Source organism: Apodemus sylvaticus, chromosome 13 (genome assembly GCF_947179515.1).
Source record: "Apodemus sylvaticus chromosome 13, mApoSyl1.1, whole genome shotgun sequence".
Taxonomy (NCBI): Eukaryota; Metazoa; Chordata; class Mammalia; order Rodentia; family Muridae; genus Apodemus; species Apodemus sylvaticus.
The window spans coordinates 587,396-607,735 of record NC_067484.1 but is presented as its reverse complement, the minus strand read 5'-3'; the positions used below and the strand labels follow the sequence as shown (position 1 = coordinate 607,735).

The window sequence follows — 20,340 nt, the reverse complement described above, 5'->3', positions numbered from 1 at the left end:
CACTGTAGCTGTCTTCACACACACCAGAAGAGGGCATCGGATCACATTACAGATGGTTCTGAGCCACCATATGGTTGCTGGGAATTGAACTCAGGACCTCTGGAAGCTCAGTCAGTGCTCTTAAGTGCTCCAGCCTCATATTTACAAATTTTTATCTTCTTGAATTCATGGGCTTTTTCACAAGACCATGTGCTTCTTACTTATCCATGAGGTTGTGTCTTCTAAGGCCTCTGGGCACCTAAATTTCATATTACAAGCTGAAAATGTCCTTTATCATTTGCTGAATCTTGCTGACCATTGTCCTGTTTTCATGCTGGTAAATAGCAGGTTGTGAGCTGCATTGAGACACTGATGTAGGGAAGGACTCCAGCCCTCTTTCAAGGCACTGACCTGCCTGTCCTTAACATGTGTCTCTTTCTGGAGAACACAGATTCATTTAATGACATTAGTATTCATACAATAGCATTTTACTTATTTTATTGTACTGTGGAAAACCAGTAAAGGTCACTATCTCATGTGGACATTAGATCATGTTATAATCTAACTTGGTGCAGATAGTCTACATATATGCAAGACACTGTCATGAGGTGTAATCTAAAGTACAATTTAGACTTTGTTGTGTCTGCCAGTTGGTGTCCCTTAAAAAAGATGGTCTTGTTGGTTTCTCTTCCCTTTTTAACCTTTTAAAAGTGATTTGTTCCTACCCTGAGCTTTTTATTAGGCTATTTTCTTTCCATTTCTGTCTCCATGGTCATCTAACTTACAGCTTTCTTTCTTTCTTTTTTTTTTTTTCTGAGACAGGGTTTCTCTGTATATCCCTGACTGTCCTGGAACTCACTCTTGTAGACCAGGCTGGCCTCGAACTCAGAAATTCGCCTGCCTCTGCCTCCCAGAGTGCTGGGATTACAGGCGTGTGCCACCACCGCCCGGCTAACTTACAGCTTTCTATGTGGTCATTTTCAGTGGCCTTTTTCCTCAACCATTTCCCAAGATTACTGCTGTTTCTTTTAGAAAAAGCAGAATCATTTTTATAGTTTATGATTTGTTAATATCATTTAGCATTATGCCATATAATTATAAACTGCCCTATATAATGTGAAGTAAAATTAAGCATTTTTCTATTTGATCATGTTTAATAATTAAGGTTCTCAATAACTTATGTTTGCCTACTAGCTATTTACTGACAAACAAAACAAAAAAGGGCTTAAATGTAGTGTTTGGACTAAAAATTTTTAGGTAGGGTAAGGTAATTTCTTTTGCATGAGGAATCCTTTCTGATGGATTTTTTATTATTTTTATTCATATGAGTACACTGCAACTGTCATCAGACACACCAGAAGAGAGTGTCATTATGGATGGCACCTTTACAGGTAAGCTACCATGTGCTTGCTGGGAATTGAACTCAGGACCTCTAGAAGAGCAATCAGTGCTCTTAACCACTGAGCCATCTCTCCAGCTCCATCCTTTGTGATATTAAAAGTCACATAATTCTCTCTTTTTTTAAATTTAAAAATATATGGTGGTTGTAATCAGCACTGTAACCAATACTAAGTTAAGGATGTTGGTTCACAATCTTCTACTCTAGACAAAAGTAAAATCTTTTCATTTCTTATCTACAGCTAATAATGGATTGAGTAGCAGAGTATACAGGAAGATATGTATTATTTTAATTGACAAATATTAGGTAGTTGTTTCTTTTTCTTCATCTGTATGCTGAAATATGTAAAGACAGAGTCATTTTGCAAACAAGCATTCCAAACATGAAACATTCCACATTCTCATCTTCAAAAACATCTAAAGAACAAAACTAAAGAAAAAGTATGACAGAAGTTCCTATACCCGGAGCAGCCTGCTGCCAAGACAGCGAAGGAAGTAGATCATGGACACAGTAGACCCAGAACATGCTGTCTTAAGGAAACCATTAAAGATTTCAAAGTGAGAATTTGTATAGTTCTTAGAAAACATGAAAACAATGTTAGTCCCAAGGAAGAATGACTTCCTCATATCTCTAAGGGAAAAGAAAGATTGAATGTAACTCCATTTTACAAAACAGTATATTTTCTTTGAGAGAAAAGATGTGCTAGCCCATGTCTGCAGTGCTATAGAGTGGCCAGATAAGGAGATCTTATCAGGACAGCTTTGTTCGTGTCCTGGGCCTCATACACAACCTCAGTCCAAACCGCATCCTTCTCTACTGACAATTAAAGATGTAAGTGAAAATAAACTACACTATGAATAAACAAACCAGAAATTAATAAGCCTTGTAAACAAATGAAAATTCTTATAAAATAAACAATAATTATAATAATAAAATGGGATCATTGTAAAAGACTAGCTACAGCTGAAATGAAAGGAACTAACTGCTTGTTATGCAAATGAGTACAACATAAAACACAACATCATTAACTATACATTGGATATTAGACATGTGCCAATGTGTGGTAAATCATAAACGCAGTGGCTCCCATATACAAAGAAATAAATCCTGTGACTATAAAACACCTTGTGATCATACTTGCCAGCATTGGATCCATGGGTCTTCTATCTCTGATGTTTAAAATGAAATATCTCACAATTGTGTAGGTTTGCATTTTAAAGTATATCTTCAAAAATGTTCATATTCTTGAATCCATGTACCTTTTCCTGGTAAGCCCACCTCCCACTACTCTATTTATTTTGATCTGTCTTTCAAGTCATGTAAATCCTCAGATTTCATATGAGAAACTGAAGAAAATGTCCTGACATGTGTCTGGCTATTATTTCACTCTGTCAGGAGTGGGGGACTAATTTTAGGAAAGATTCCTGCTATTTATATGTTTTTCCTGTTATCATTATGCATTTATAATAATCAATAAGTAATAGCACACCCCTTTGGAGCAGATCTCTGCAGATCCACGAAGTCTTATAATGATGCTGTGTAGACAAATAGATGACTTTAGTTTTAATGATGATCCTATAAGAGTTCCTAAAATTATATCTGTGATTATTAAGCTCTTTAATAGTGGAACTTCTATTAGGTCCTTTTCTGATAGTTACAACTAAAATGAGAACTCTGCCAGTCTCCCAAGTGTCACCCGTTAATTGCTCTTAGATGGCAATCTGACTTTCTCCTACTCAGCACATTCCAAGAGGCTGTAAAACAGTTAACCTGCCTGCTGGTGGTGGTGTACACATGCCTGAAATCCCAGCACTTGGGAGGCAGAGGCAGGCAGATTTCTGAGTTCAAGGCTAGCCTGGTCTACAGAGTGAGTCCAGGACATCCAGGTCTACATAGAGAAACCCGGTCTCAAAAAAACAAAACAAAACAAAACAAAAAAACAGTTAACCAAAGGTCATGAAAAGGGAAGTTGGATATATAATAGGTGTTAAGAGATAAAATATTGACTGGGTTTATCTATACAAAACTTTACTTATAATGTAGAGAAGAGAAATAATAGATGTCTAGCTAGATAATTACTCCTAATGTATATGCATGTAAATATTCTCTGTTGTAAACTTCTATTTCAATTTATGACGGTATTTTGTGTGAACTTGTGATGAACTTTGTAACATGCGATCATGTATTCTGAAAGATGTTTAAGGGCTGAGGACAAGAGAAGTCAGGGCAGAAGAATTTAGGAGAGGAACAGAGCTGAGAGAAGAACTGAACTAAGAAGTTTTTAGTCAGAAGAGAACAAGATTAGGTGAATGCAGAGTGGAATAACTTAGAAACTATAGATAACGTAAATAACTAAGAGAACAATGTGTAGGATGCAGAGGGAAAGAGGAAAAAAGAAGATGTTGCAGAAAGCAGAAGGAACAGGCAGTCTTCTTACCGTGGGACAGGACAGGTCCCATTAAGAGAAACAAAGCCTTTTTCTTACAAATATGGATTTGATTCATTTAGCATTGAAAAGGGGGAAACTTTTTCTTTCTCGATGTAATAAATACTGGAGTCCATTTTTCATACAGAATGAGTGAGTTCTTTCTGCACTGGTGCTGGTCTTTTGCTCCATATGCATATGTAAGTATGGATGTGTGTGTAAGTATGTAATTGTGAGAATGTATGCATGTATAAGTATGAATTGTGAGAATACATGCAAGCTGGGCCCAGATTACTTCAGGAAAATATGTATGGAGCTGTATGTATGAATTTCTGTGAGATTATGCATATTCACCTATGTAAAAGTTTTTCTTTCTGCAAGTATTATTCTCTTCTCCTGGCTCAATAGAAGTTTATTTCTCCTCACTTCACCCTAGACTGACAAGCAAAAGGCATCTGGACAATGGGGAAAAGGCTCTAGCCACTAATCCTTTAATCTCCTGCTGTTTTTGGGTGAAGTGCTAAGTGCCTGAGACTGCAGTCTCTGGCTTCAGAGGAACACAAAGGGCAGATCTACATTAGCATAGTAACTTAGACTTAGATAAATAAACCTTTTATTATACAGCACCCCTAAATTTTTGATGCTCTTCCTCCCTCCACTACCTCAAGAAAAAAACCAAGAAGAAAAAAACACCTCTGCTGGGACTGACTCCAGGCTCTCTCTCTCTCTCTCTCTCTCTCTCTCTCTCTCTCTCTCTCTCTCTCTCTCTCTCTCTCTCTCTCTCTCTCTCCTTACATTCCAGATGATTGATTGTTTGATCCCCTGTCTTGATAGCATGAGAAACCAAAATGACACTGGGTGGTGAGCAGTGAGCAGAGAACCAGAGCCCTCCCCACTAGAGTAGCACACTGTCTCACAAGCTCTAAGCTATTTTTTTATCTGACACTTCTAGACTCTTGGAATCATTTCAGGATCTCTCCTCCTCTTATTATGCTCCCCTGCACATTGATCTCTCCAAGCCAGGAACAAAGGGTCTACAAGGGCAGAAAGAATGTATGTACTCCCATCACCAACAACATCCCAACTGTTCCTTTCACACCACTAGACTGTCTACCTGTTTGCTTTATTTCAAGGGGCCAGAGAGACCTCAATTGAGAATCTCCACGAGGTTCCCAATTTTCTCTCTGACTGCATCTGATGCCTGGCTGACCCTTGGGAGGACCAAAGGAAGAAGGCTGGCTTGAGGATGATGGCATGAGCCTTTGAAGGCAGAGAAGACAAGGTCAGTCCCTCTAACCACTCTGATTATCATCATCACTTCTCTCTAGCTCCCTCTGCCCCCTTCCTCTCCCTCTCTCTCTCCAAGCCAGGCCACCCAGTATTGCCTTACTTTGTTTCTTTACTTGTTTCCTTAATTCAAGGTTAATTATATCTATTTATTTTTCTCTTCATTTCATTAATTGAGGGTGCTTAGCCCTTGAGACCAGTACCTAGATCAGGCCTGCCTCCATCTTCTGTGTCATGTGATTAAAGACACACAGCACCACACTTTTTTCATTGTACATGTAGTTTAATTTCAAATTTTATGAGAGAGAGAGAGAGAGAGAGAGAGAGAGAGAGAGAGAGAGAGAGAGAGAGAGAGAGAAAGAAAGAATGAATTGTAGGTTACAGTTCAATTCTTTAGTAACTGTGTGACCACAGGCCATGTTTAACTTTCTGTAAGATAAAGCACAATGGTACTGATTATATAACACTGCGGACTTCCACTAAGCAAGCTGATTTTCACAACTCCTCTCTGTCTTTTAAAACTTTGACGACAACACCAGGGCTCCAAAGACGTTTGTTTCTTTCATTTTCTTCTTCTTGATGTTCTCTTTTTGTTAGAAGTCAGAGTCAAGGTAAAACAGGAAAAAAATGACCCAAAGTGATTAATGTGTCACCCTCTGAGTTCTTTGTCCTTTCTTTTTTGTCTTTGCTGTTCTCTGTGCTTGCTATCCTCTAGATGATAGGGATGTAAATCCAATTTACATGTGGTGACTTGTAAGGAGGCTCTACTGATCTAGAGAGTACCCTTGAAATAAAATGAGAATCAAAACAAGAACTTGTAATAAAATATATAGACAAAATACAATTTCTATTATTAACCCCCCCAAAAAAACAGCAACACTTTACTGACTAGACAAGTTCCTTTTCTCCACATCAATTATCTCCCCAATAGTTAGGTAGTGTGCAAGTCTGTCCTAGTTTGACTATCAAGGTTAAGAAAAGTGAACCATCATCAAAACTAGTTATTCTTACATATATTAAAGGACAATGAGTTGTAATATATTCACACTAAAATTATGACTGATTTCATGCTGAAAACTGTCCACTGGAAAGACATAGCTCAGAATTTAAGAGCACTGGCTGCTCTTCTATTCCCAGGCCAACTGACACCCTTCTCATAGCCTCTGTGGCCACCAAGCTTTCTCAAATAGTTTGCAGACCAACAGACATGGCAACACCCCTCACACATACATGGGAGATGTAGTTAGGTGTGTGTGGCAGGTATAGGTATTGAGGTTGAATTTAACTAGCTTGAACAAATATATAACTGGAAAGTTCATTCTTTAATTTACTTAATTTTATTAAGTGTACAGTGCAAGAAGGAAAATGGGCTGCACCATATTTAGGGTACTACCTGTAGATCAAGAGGAAGGACCATCTTCTCTGAGATTGATCCATCCCTTGGGAAGAAGGACAGTCAGCCCAGATGTGCTGGTATGTATTCCTGGTTCTTTATCAAAAAGACTTTGACTCTGACCTTGCTTCTGATTCCCCAGTGCAGGTTAGGAATCCAGCACAGATAGAAAGCGAAACCACACCAAGGAAGCAAGCATGCAGGAAAAAACTAATCAGAAAACATGTTATGTTGGACGCAACAAAGCAAGCTCATATTCACAAATCTGTGAGCCTAAGACTCATCCCTGGCTGGAAGGAGAGAACTGAGTGTAGCACACACACAGAGTTGGTCATCTCTGAGTCCATACTCGCCCAGCCCCGATGTTCACTTCACTAGGCCACAGGCTCTAACACCTCACTTTATTACAGATAATCATGGTGGCTCAAGCCTTTAATCTCAGCAATCAGATCTCCACTTTCTGGGTCAGCATGATCTGTGGAGTGAAAAGAAACAGATGGAGAAAAAACTCAATATTTCTTTGTTAGAACAGTTATTGTAAGTTTTACGGAATATAATAGCTTGACATTCAAAGTCTCTGGTTCACTATCACCCCTCTCACATGTCTAAGCCAATGCTTCCTAATGAGTTCTTCCTTCTCCATGACTGCCCCCCATCCCTGGGTGTTGTGTAGTGAATGTGTGTGTGTGTGTGTATGTGTCTATGTGTGTGTATGCTCGCACATGCACACAGGACTACCATCACTGGAGGATTAAATATAAACAAACAAGACAGGAAAGCTGGAGGAACGATAGAAATAGCCGAATATTTTCTTTTTTCTTTTCATAGGAAGAAAAAGGGAAAAAGAGAGCTGCCACTGCAGCAACATCTGCCACCATCATCTTCACCACCACCACCAACAAAAGATACTTGTCAATCTCCTTTTGTTATAATAATCAAAATTTAAAATTGTGTGTGCTTGTGGGTGATCTATAGCACAACCCTGACAGGAGGATTAAATAAAATTAACCAAGAGATCCAAGGCTACATAATAAAAATGCTAAAGCATAGATGATAGACAGACAGATAGATATATAAACAGAGACAGACAGAGATAGACAGATAAAGAAGAGAGGAAAAGGACAGAGCATAAGAAGTCTAACGACTCATAATGGCCCCTCGAAAACAAGGAAGGCTGGAGAGAGAGGTCAACCTCCTTATGTTTATTAAGGCAAAATCAAAAGAAAAAGTGAAATGAAACAAAACAAACCTAGCCGAATATTTTATTTTTCTTCAGATATTAAAAATCTTTTTAAAAAGAACACAATCATCCAAAAGGAAGAGAGAGAGACAGATACAGAAAGACATAGTGAGAGAGAGATGAAAAGATCTATTTTTTTTTACCACTTTTTATTGTAATAAGAAAGTAATGACTTTAAAAATTAAAGCTGGCCCATCTTACTTTAACACTCATTAATACAATTTATTCTGTTGAGTAAGACAGGGATATGTGGTCAACACTACCATAATTTAATAAGGAATTTTAAAAAACCAAGAAAACAGCCAGTAAACTGCTTGAACTCATTATGGTTTTTATTATTAAAAAAGAAGGAACAAAATAAAGGTTAATGGTTGTATTTTCTAATTGTTAATAAATAATCATTAAATATTAAAAATCGGTCCACTTTTCTAAAAAAAAAATTGGTCCATCATATTATTCACTGTTGTATCATGAGTACTGTACTAAAAACAAATTTTGGCTTTAATGAAAAGGACAACTTGTCAACTAGGAATCAAGGTGACATGGAGAACAGAATACCAACTTCACCATTGCCCTAATGCTAAAGACCAAGAGTGATATACACAACAACCAGGCAACTAGCTGACAATCCTCTTAGGAAAAGAAAAGTTAAGGAAAATGGCCAACTTAAACCTCATTTAAATAAAAAAAAAAAAAGTCCAGATTTGACATCTGGTAGACCTGGGGTGGAGGAAATTATGATCCAGATGGGCAGAAATCTGGCCAACATAGTAACATACTGGGCTGGAGAGATGTCTCAAAGGTTAAGAGCACTGACTGTTCTTCTGAAGGTCCTGAGTTCAAATCCCAGGAACCACATGATGGCTCACAACCATCTGTAATGAGATCTGACACCCTCTTCTGGAGCATCTGAGGATAGCTACAGTGTACTTACATATAATAAATAAATGAGTGTTTTAAAAAAAATAAAATTAAATTAAATAAATAAATGAAAAACATAGCAAAATACAAGACAGAAGGAGGCAGGGGTGGGGGTGGGGAGACTGATTGCCTCTCATTGCCTTTCCCCTATCCAACATGTACCATATTGTCATCACGCTTTGAGGGAATATAGAGAGTGGAGAAAGTGCCTGCTGCCAGAGATCCGCACATCCCATCTAGATGGACACCAAGCCTGGGAAGCTAAGGTTCCCACAATTCTCCAGTGCCCCAGGATGAAACACAGAGATAGGTTGGGGCACAAGAAAGACGAGGACCAGGTCCTTCCATGAGCAGACTAGTACCTCTACCCACAAGATACTGTGTTATTCCCAGCTTGAAGGAACTAGCTATCCATCCCTCCAGGACAAAGAGAAACCTCAAGCGAGGTGTGAGGGCTGGAGACCAGAGAGACATAGGTTTTATCCCTCACCTTCTCCCTTGCCTGCACCTCTGAAAGGATGCTCTTGGCTATGGTAGGATAGGAGTGATAAACGACACTCAGCTCCACCTACAACTCCCCTACCACCGCTAAACTTAAACATGCTTGTACAAGACCAGTGGATAGCAGAAGTGGCAGCCACAGGAAACAGTCCACATGGTTCCTCTGAAGGAGGAGCAGGAGAAGCAGTATTGGTAGCTAGAGAAGCCCAGAAAGGGAGACCCCATTGCCACCTTGTACAAAGGTATGCTTAAGAAACTAACCATAAACAATGAAGCAAGGCCTAAACAAGTTAAGAAAGTTACCCCATGATCTACTGACAAAAATCACTAAATCTCAAAATATTCTGAAAACAGATAACAGCTAATAAAAGCCTTAGAAAATTTGAAAAACTCATTATATATATAAAGTATAAATGTGTGCCTACAATTATGCTTCCCAATACACTGTGTAAGCAGATGATTACAATCAAGAAAGACTAATTCCAGAAAAGAAATCCAGATGCCCAGACTCTGTTTTGCCTCATCTGGGTCTTTTATAAAATAATCCCAGTGTTTTATATCTGACAAAACAGGGAACCAAAGTAACTTGGATAAAACCCACTCTAGATCCTTTCTACTGTGCTATATATCAGTCTTCTGGTAAATGCTTCTCTAAAAGAATGATTTTTTTTTAAAGATTTGTGGTTTTAACAATTTATTCCACAAGGAAACCAATGAGAAAGGATTCCCAATTTCTTTCAAATTGTAATGCAAGGTAGTAAAGACACATAAAGGTCTTATGAATGTGAAGAGACTAGTTTTCTAAGACAGCTATGAAAATATTTCTTCTAAAAAACAAGTTCACTCAAATGAGGCATTTAGATTCTGGTTCCAAAAGAGGCTGTGTCCTTTCTTAAATCAGGGTTTCCCTACTCTGTAGCCTTCCCTTGAAAATACTGTTCTCCTGGTGCTATCTCCCAAATGCTGGGACTAGGTACCACCGTGTCTACCTTTAAATTCTTAAAAATACTGAAGAACACAAACTTCAGTGTCTTCACTGTGACATAAGCCAAATGGCTAATAACTTATTTAGTTAATACGAAAACAATTCATACCATGCTTTTCAATCCCAATCTAAATTTAGACACAGTAGATTGGGTTTCAGGAAAACACCATCATCCAATTCCAGAAAACATAACTAGGCACTGGTCATCTGCTCAGATTTAGATTTTGTTGTGATTCAAGTTGTCACTTGTAGAAGTTTGGACCTAGGTCTTCTTCCCAGCCCCATGCTCCCAGAAATAAAACTCAGACTCAAAATATGTATACTTACAAATATCTTGGCCTTATAGCTAGTCTTCTCTGACTAGGCCATAGTGCATTATAACCCACTTACTCAAATCTACTTTCTGACACATGACTACTTACCTGGGCTCAGGTACCATGTGTCAGTCTTGTCACATTTTCCCAGGCAAATATCTCATCCCTGGCTCTATCCCAGAATTCTTTCTGCCTTCTGAATGTCTCATCTTGTATTCTACATTTTCCTATAGGCCATAGTTTTCTTTTAGTACAATACACAAAATATTCTCTCTACAGTCACTAGCATCATTAAAACCTTCAAATTCAAATTCTTAATTATTCTAATTCTACTTGTACTTCTAAGGTACCAACACCACCAGCAATATCCAGAAGCCACCCAGAGGTTACTATGGCTTTTAAACACTCATGTGTACCTGCTTCTTCTTTCAGGATTTTATTTTGGTAATACTGCCACCCCAGTTGGATGTTAGCACCACGATGAAAAGGTGACCTTCCTGTGCCATGGTTGCTGACAGAGCCACTGTTTTTCCTGTGAGAAAAAAAAATTGAATTGTTTCTCTAAGTACAAAAGGATGTTAAGGTCATGTAATGGAATTTTTTCATGCAATTTTAATTATATAATATTTGTTCTTTAATCACTTATGCATTAAATCTTAAAAAGCATCACCATATAACATCACCTAATGTTTTTTAAGACAGGGTCTTCTGAAATTCTCTATGTAGACCACGCTGGCCAGGAACTCACTGATGTTCACCTGCTAGGATTAAAAGCATGCACCACGCATGGCTCCAGCAATGTTTCTGTAAACCGACTCAATCTAAAATCAGCAGAGTCAGTTTTCCATGGCTTTTCATTTCTTACAATGAAAAGAAGACAACTCAGATCCCAGGCTCAAATTGTAGGAATAGACAACAAAACAAAAACTATAAACAGACTTTTACAATTCGGATATAAATACGTTTATCCTCCCATTTTATTTTTTTTTTAATTTTATAGCAATAGAAACAAATTGGAGATTCATGCACAGCAATGAAAATCTGATGTTTAACATATAACCAAATGTGAATTTCAGACCCCCCAGATTTTGCTTTGGTTAAGAACATTACTTTAATGTATCATTTCCTTTTATGTATAAAATTACAAGACAACAATAATGTTGTAAAACTGATGTGCAAGTAAAACACCACAGGCTTAGAGGGCAGGAGACTCAGAACAAAGAAACACATAACACAGAAAGTCTTCTTGCCTCTCCATATAAACTAGAAAAAAAGAACAATTTACTAGAAGGTAAGTTGTCCCAAGGCTAAAACTAATTCTTTCAAATTCAAAATAATACTTTTCAGAGCTAAGTCACAACTACCTAGGACAAAAATAAAGCCTTGTTGGGAATCTAGAATTTTCTAGGATTTTCACATAAGAGAAAAACTGACTTTAAAAAGAAAACACTATTGTAGCTATCTTGTCAAGAAAGAACTAAGGAAAAATCCTAAATAAATGTTTCAATACTAGTAAGTAGTACACACATAAACTTAAAATTTCATTTAAAAAAAAAAGCAGACTGCCCAGATGACTCACCTCTAGAGTATAAAATTATCAAAATCCAAAGATTAGTATGTTTACCTACATTCATAGAGGAGAGTTACTTCAACAGAAGAACAGAAAGTCTGAAGACACAGGATAATAGAAATTTTCCCTTAACAAACAATAAAAAGATATGAAAAATATCCAGAAAATATCCTCATCTATTTGAGATAATACAGTCCTCAATTTAAGATACTCTTCTCTGTATATTTCAGCTTACACCAAGCAGTAGTTTTCTAATTTTCCTACACTTGTGAATATAGGCTCCAGCCAATTTGAACAAAGGAATAGATTTGACTAAGAAAAATCATAATACTTTCCAAAGAATACATTGTTATCAATTCACACACACACACACACACACACACACACACACACACACACACACATTGATATGTATCAACTTTCTTAAAACAAACAAGAATACAGACCTTTGAGATCTGTTATATTTCTTATAGCCCCTGAGACAAAGAAGCAATCAATATCAACATGCCTTACAGAGCTCTGCTGTCTGGGCCAGCTCAATTTGCCTAAAAGGAAAAAAGAACATTCAAACCCAAACTAATACTTATCATTTAAAACAGATTAGTTTAGAAATCACATTCAAGAAGAATGGTATCATAACATAATATAGAATATACTATGGACTGTATACCACCTTAATAGATGAATTTCAGTTTCTCTAGTTATCTGATAGAATTTTAAATCACTTCTAACAACACCATGGTATTCTTTCTTATTCTATTTTCTAATTGTCTTCTTTTAAAATTTAATTTTACAAGATAAATTTGATTATTTGTAACAATTTTGGTATGTGTAGTTTCACATACTTAGCTTTAATAAGCTCCATTCTGCACAACTCTACAAACTTTATTTAATGAAACAACAATAACAATGGCTACTGCCTCCCAGTGTTCTTGATAAGTATTAAAACAAAGAGGTTTACAGGGGGATAGATTAATTCTCACAGCACTATGGAAAACATTACTACTACCCCCACCTTTTATAGACTAGTAATTTAAGTCCCACAGCTGATGAATGCCCAAATTGCAATTTAACTCCAGTCTGCTTGATTTCCAACTTTTTAGGCTATCATACTACTCTTCTAATTAGACATATTTCAAAAAGTCCACAGAAAAAAACAAAATCTACATACAAAGGGAATTTTTCTTTCACCATTAGATGTTACTAGTTCTGCAGCACGTTTATTGCATTTATGGAGCTGAAAGTTAATATTATCTCGTAAGGACAATTACTGACTTAGAAAAACCAGAGATTGTTTATAAGGATTATTATAATCCAACTATTAGGATAATATTACTTTATAATAATTTTATTACACATACCCCTCATGGTGTTCCAAAATATAATAGTACAGGTCCTAAATCTAAGAATCTAAACTCTAAGAACTTTCTAAGCTTATAAGAAGTTCTGATTCAAAGAATATGCTTGCGTATCAGCTTTAAACAACAAAACAAAACAAAATAAAAAACTTACTCCCGAACAACTGAGACACTTCACGTACTAACTGTGAGGCGATTGTCTAGTCCCACTAGGTGCAAGGCACTGAACCTTTCTCCCTGCTGCTTTTAAGCAGATGTATGCTGGGCATCACTGATTCCTGTCATTCCTCTTGCAGAGAGGAAATAGGCCAGAAAGGCAAACACCCATGCATGCTCCTGTCGCAGAAAGTGGCAGAGCAAGGACTCAGATCCAGGCTACACTAAATCAAACTCTTGCCATTCTCTATGTAAATTTCACTAATCACGATCTTTCTTTTGTAGAACAAGGTATCAAACTCAGGGCCTTGAATATGTAAGGCAAACAACAATCACAATTCTACTGTTCAAAGTACTATGAAACAGAAGGTAAACAACCTAAAAAATGTTAAATATTTAAGGGGTACAGAAGATTTAAATAAAATGCCTATCACATGGTTTCTTACAACATATAAATTTAAAAATTTACTCCCATTCATTGACCTAACTCATAATAGTATTCTAAAGCTTTCAAGATCAAGTGACCTTTGGTTTAAAAAATCCAAGAAACAAATAACAGATGGCATTATTATGAAATATTCCAAACTACTGGCTAAAAGCCTATTTAGATATACAAACAAATAACATAAGAGCAACAAACATTCACATAGAAAGACCCTGCAACTTTCTAAAACCCCATTAGCATCTCCCTCTTTATGCCTCCCTTTCCACAGTTATAAAGATTACTATCATATAATCTTGAACCTTACTTTTTGCCCACAAAAAAAAAAAAGACCAAAACCTTTGTCAAAATAACTGAACTAGAATCTAGTTTAAGTAACAACTATCACAAAACAGCTTCCTGTTGGATTGGGATGACAAGTGTTAGCCACACACACAAATGAGACAATCTACATAGATGTTAAACCAATCTCCCTAAGTTTACCACATAGTTACAACAGTTCTATTTCAATGTTAATTTTTAAGAGTGCATTATTGAAACAGCCTTCTAGAAAATCTCAATTACCCTTACCAATCAGCATCATTCTCACAGGAGATTAGGAACGGAATATAAAATGTCACGTTTATACAGCTCATAAATTCAGCTGTTTATAAAGTCCTCATGAAGAAGGAAAGCTTGGAATCCCAGTGCATACAACACTGAAATGACCTGACATTTTGAGGTAGCCACAGTTAAGTTTAATGGGAAACATAGTAGCAAAGTTTTCAGTTATAGTTACTGTAACTTATATAACCTAACATTCCTAGAGGATTTTTATATTAAGAAGTTTGGAATCATTAGAATACCAGTAAGAACATCAGAATGAAAGCATCAAATAGAACTGTTTTGAAGAAAACAATTTTAGTACCTACCTGTGTCAGGTACAAGGGAAGACCAGCCTGTTTTTATTTTGTTCCAAATCAGAGGAAGCTTGCCTGTTAAGATAAAGGATTGAGCAGGAAGTGAAGATCCACTTAAATATATTTAAAGTGCAAATTTACTAGGTATCACCAAACACCCAGAAGTCAACAAAATGATGTATTTAAAAAAATCAAGCCAGGTGCAGGACTTAAACCACAGCACTCAGAGACTGAGGGCAGGCAGATCTCTGTGAGTTCGAGGGTAACCTGGTCTACAAAGTGAGTTCCAGGACAGTCAGGGCTATACAGAAAACCCTGACTCAAAACCAAAACAAAATTCTGACAGTTAGCTTTAGTGTTGAACCATTATGACTCTAGATATCAATAGTAGCATATCTGACAAACAAATATGCATGTATTACTGGCAAGAAAATACACTGTTAACAAAACATGTCTATGCTGCTACAGCAGACTAGACAAAGGCTTGGAAAACAGCTGTGTAAGAAATATAGTAAAACACACATTTAAATAACTAACACTATTTGGATTTGTATTAAAGAGTCAGACCACACAAGCAGACCATCATGTACTTAGGTGATGCCATGTGAACCTTCTCTCTATTTTAATTGGTCAATCAAAGGTTAGAGTCTATGATTGGGTAGTGGAGGGGAAAGGTGGGATTGGAAGTTCAAAAGGGGGAGCAGGTAGAGGAAGAAAAAGAGAGAAGGAAGAGGAGAGGAGGAAGCCACTATGGACCACATGGATGGGAGAAAGCACAAATCTTAGTGATTGGGAAGTAAGTATTTTGCCAATGAAGACATATGACTTATAATTAAAATATTTGGATTATGTGTCATTTATATGGGCTATAAGGGTTGGAAAATTTAGCAACAAATTCGTGCACCTTATATCCAGCTTAGAACTGAACTAAATTGAGAGGAAAATCCAGCCCCCTATATCCTAAACAACCAGAGGTAACACAGCCCTGAGCTGGGCCACAAGGTGGCGCCAATGTCACAGCATAGTTGGGGTTCCCTGAGCCTGAGAAAAATTCAAGGACCCAAAATCAATGCTGCCTGAAAAGCAACATTCACAGCTGAAGATCAGCAATTGAACAACAACAGCTATCTTTCCAAAGCTTTCTTCACAGACACAGCAGACTGATCTAGGCGTTTCAGCCGCAAGCCAAACTTCCCCTGCAGCTTTCGAATTTCCAATATCCCCCCACCACACTTCTAAACAGGGCACAGGACAGACAAACCAGCTCTCCCAAATGCTTACACTGCAGGCTGCCTAATATCAACACACATGCTGAAGGCTATAGGCCAGACAAAAGATCCAGAGGGCTCAAAAACACAAAAGCCAAGAATCTTTGTGCGGTCAGCCCCTCCCTACTAATTAAAGACCAATAATAAATACTAGTAAAGACTAATAAAAAGGCCAATAATAAATACTAATAAAAAACTAATAATAAAAGAACCACAATTTTCTAAATCCAACACCAGAGGGAAACAAACATACCAAAGAATAAGACCAAATATTAAGAAATAAATAGTAATTACTGCAATTGTTTTCTCATTCATTTCCTTCCACATGAATAAGGTGCTACAGAGAATTAAGGAGTTTCTTAACTAGTGATTATAAAAAGCAATGATATTTTTAAACAATTTTTTGTTTCTCAGAGTATATGTGACCGAAGTCTAGAAATTAAATTTGCCAAGGTACATTGAAGAAAATTTTGCATTTTCTAGAGACTAACTCTAAAACCTGTACTCGGATAGACTCTGAAGTAACACTTTACCAGCAAAACTTGTAATTATAAACAATATGATCTACACTCATTAAGCATAGCAAATATTTTGATTGATTAGTACTTAGTTTTAACTCAACAAACCTGTCCCTAATAGTTAGTTTCAGTCATCACAGAGACAACAGTACAATACTATACTAATGAAAATGTAGCTCTAGCTTTTGTCTCTATAACAAGGGCCTACACTAAGGACTAAAGAGTGCTAATAATCACATACATTAAGAGTCATAGCCCAGAGAAACAGATGACACTATATACTAGATACTTGTGCAATGTTCCTAATTCTCAGTATTACCAGCAATGCTGAGATAAACTAAAATACGTTAAATTGTTCTATGCAAAATATCTACTTCCTCAGGACAAAATTCTTGACAGAAGGGTTACAGTTTATGAACACTTAAAACACAGAGTTGGTATATAAAGTCACATCATACCTGAAACCATATCATAAACTAAAAAGAAAATAATTATCTAGACATGTAACTGTCTTTATTCATTAAACACACCCATTTTCCCAGTCATCATTCTCAGATTGCTTCCTCCAACAGCCCTGCCTCGTGGTGGGTAGAAAAAATTAAGTCAATTTTATATAATAATGTACTCTTCATTGATATTTATCAAGGGAAATGGGAAATTTGAAAATTCAAATGTCCAATTAACGGAAGACAAAAGATTAATGCCAAGTAAATTTTGTCAAATGCATTATTTTCAGGATGCTTTATCAGTACAATCTGTCCAGAGAACTTCCTCCCTACAGTTTAAGCCTCATATTTAAACACATTTCAACCTTTCAACTGGCTGAGTGAGGTCTATAGAGAATGAATCCATGCCCTCCTGAATAACAACACTTAACATTCACTTTGCATAAAACATCAATAAATCAAATTAACAGTCACTTACTTGTTACCACTACTTAGTTAAACACTCTACTAAAATATTCCCTTTGGAGTGTTTGTAGAAAGATACAGAGAGGAGGGGATATGTTCTATGGTGATGTGGTGAGGTATGGGAGAATGGGGTGCCTCAGCAGGCCCATGCTAAGGCATCCCTTCCCCCTGAGGACCAGCCACATGATGGTATAGTATAGTATAGAATAGAGTTTATTAAGGGCATGGGGAGGGGAGTTAAGAGAGTGGTAGAGGCAGAGAAAGAGACACTAGAGAAGTAGAGTAGAGATGTAGAGGCCAACCATGGCACGTGGAGAGAGAGGGGGGAAGGCAATGAGAGAAGAGAAAAAGGGAAGCAGGAAAAGAGCAAGGGAGGAGCAAGAGACCAAGAGGGCAAGAGAGCAAAGAGGGGGCAACCAGGCTCTTTTATAGTGGGTCAGGCCTACCTGGCTATTGCCAGGTAACGATGGGATGGAGTTTGGACAGAATGCTAACATCCTTCATCATCTGACAGAAAATGGCTCTTAAACTAGGTCATACTAGCCACTCAAGAAAACACACACAGTATAACACACCTGCCATACAAACTGCACCCCGTGAGAAGTTCATTAAAAGAACACAGCACAAGGGACTGATTATCAGGATAAAATATGTAATACATGAGGCTGAAATATAATACAGCAAGGGGGTATTACTGCACACCCATGCCAAGATGTGCTCTTGAGAAATTACTACATGCAAGAGATCAGGTGTGAGGAGGTTTACTGGGAGATAGCAGAGGGGTGAGGACCTGCAGACTGGGTAGAGGCAGACAAGAGCAGAGCCATGAGGGCAGATAAGGGAAGAGGGGGCCAGAGGACAGAAAACACTGGCAGAACTAAACTGTACCATACAACACCAGGATTACCAAACACTGACAGGTCTCTAGCTTCAGTCTTAGGGACTAACTAGTAAGCTCATTATTAGACCAAAAGAGGCAGAAAGTCAAATTTTTCTAGCCACAACTTAGACTATCACTGCATTACATTTCATAAATTAATACAATATTTACACTGCTTTTGGTAATTATGCATGTTTATATCAAACATTATTATATGAAGCATTAAATACCCTATTAAAGTCAAATTAGCTTTTGTAAGATTTAGAAGAATCTTTAACACTTAAAACATATTTTATCCACACACATGACTCTTTAGTTTTTGAAATGACCTTTGATTTGGTTTCTCTTTCTGAAATTTGTATTAATGACATATTCTATACATGAAATATGGCTAAAGACACACAGAAGTTGTCAGCTAAGTCATAGGAGTAAAAAAGAAAATTTAAATGTTTTAGGGGCATATGGAAAAGGCCCTGAGAATAAATTACTAATTCTGCGAACAGAAGGGTTTTGCTTTCAAATTTGCTCCAGGCAGGTGTGAGGGTGTTCAATGGTGTATTCATTACAAGCCCAGAACTGCCATGTGTTTCTCTTAAATTCTCCTTAAGTAGCTTATTTACCAGTCCTGAAGACTTTATCACTTAAGAGTCAGAGAAATTCCTATTAGAAAATTACTGTTTCCAAGAAACTCTGAATCTATACACCTACTTTTAAAAGCAAATGACTTGAGAATTCTGCTAATGTGTATGTCACAGTCATTAATGTAACTGAATAAGAATGTCCCCCACAGACTCAGATATTTGGACACTTAGCTGGTGGTGCTCCTTGGAAGGGATTAACAGATGCGGCCTTGCTGGAGGAAGTGAGTCCCCAGAGGTCAGCTTTGAGAGGTTAAAGACTGTTGCCATATTCAGTCTGCTTTCTCTGCTTCACACTTTGTGCCTGCAGATGTGAGCTCTCTGCATTCTACTCCAGCTGCCACGCCTGCTGCTTGCTGCATTGCTGCCCATCATGATGTCTATTAAACTATAAGCAAAGTTACTTTCTCATGGGAAGGGGAACAGGAAGGTCGCTTCCTCAGGTTTGCAGCTTGCTTGGGAGAACATCAGGTTCTCTGCGTGAGGAAGTGTCTCCTCTGTCTTGTTCGACTGAGAATGACAAAGACCCTAGGTTGCCTGGAAACTAGCAAGCTGGGAGCAATCTCCTCATGCCATTTCTCTACAGATAATAAAATATATCTTCAAATTTAAAGCCAGGTATGGGGTATTACACCTATAATTTCAGTGTCTGGGAGGTAGAATGAGGAGAATCAGGAGTTCAAGGACAGCTTCATTTGCATAATGAGCTCAGGACCAGGCTAGCCTACAGAAACAGTATCTGTTCTGAATGAATGAATACATACATACATACATACATACATACATACATACATACATAAAAAATTAAAAATAGTAATTCATTTGATTGCTCATTTAAGAGCACCTATGCTCACCAAGGTTTCTGCTGTGAAAAGCCAGTGAGAAAATCCTTACTGATGGTGTAATAAGGAGGGTAGACAGGTCTGATACTCAGATAGATGCTTAGACTATAGATATGGATCAGGAGTGCAGTACTTGCCTGTCTTTCAAGAGGCTGTGAGCTTGGTGTCTATATTGAAGGAAAAACAACACCAAGCAAAGCCCACAAGAAACTAAAACTGTTTTCTATACAAAATTGTCCCAACCAAAGACACCTCCCAAGTAATGGAAATTAGTCAATTATCAGAAGAGAACAAAATTTACAAAGATCTGCTACTTCTCCCCAAATGGGGTTCTTTCCACTCTGAGACCAATCTGTCAACTCCAGAGGAGTGGCTGAAAAGTAGCCATGTTTTTAACAAACACCATACTAAAAG

At 37.4% G+C, this 20,340-nt stretch overlaps 1 protein-coding gene across 4 annotated transcripts in view; it reads right to left on the bottom strand.

The window, feature by feature from the left end:
• Positions 1 to 5,750: 5,750 nt before the first annotated feature.
• LOC127663977 (ubiquitin-conjugating enzyme E2 pex4-like) overlaps positions 5,751 to 20,340 on the bottom strand; it is a 113,802-nt gene continuing 99,212 nt past the window's right edge. For all 4 annotated transcript variants that reach the window (XM_052155828.1, XM_052155830.1, XM_052155831.1 and 1 more), the window contains 4 exons: positions 14,882 to 14,944; positions 12,461 to 12,559; positions 10,861 to 10,976; positions 5,751 to 6,958 (listed from right to left, as the gene is read on the bottom strand). In XM_052155828.1, the coding sequence (XP_052011788.1) occupies positions 10,873 to 10,976; positions 12,461 to 12,559; positions 14,882 to 14,944 (266 nt within the window). In that variant the 3' untranslated portion in view covers positions 5,751 to 6,958; positions 10,861 to 10,872. The remainder of the gene's footprint in view (positions 6,959 to 10,860; positions 10,977 to 12,460; positions 12,560 to 14,881; positions 14,945 to 20,340) is intronic.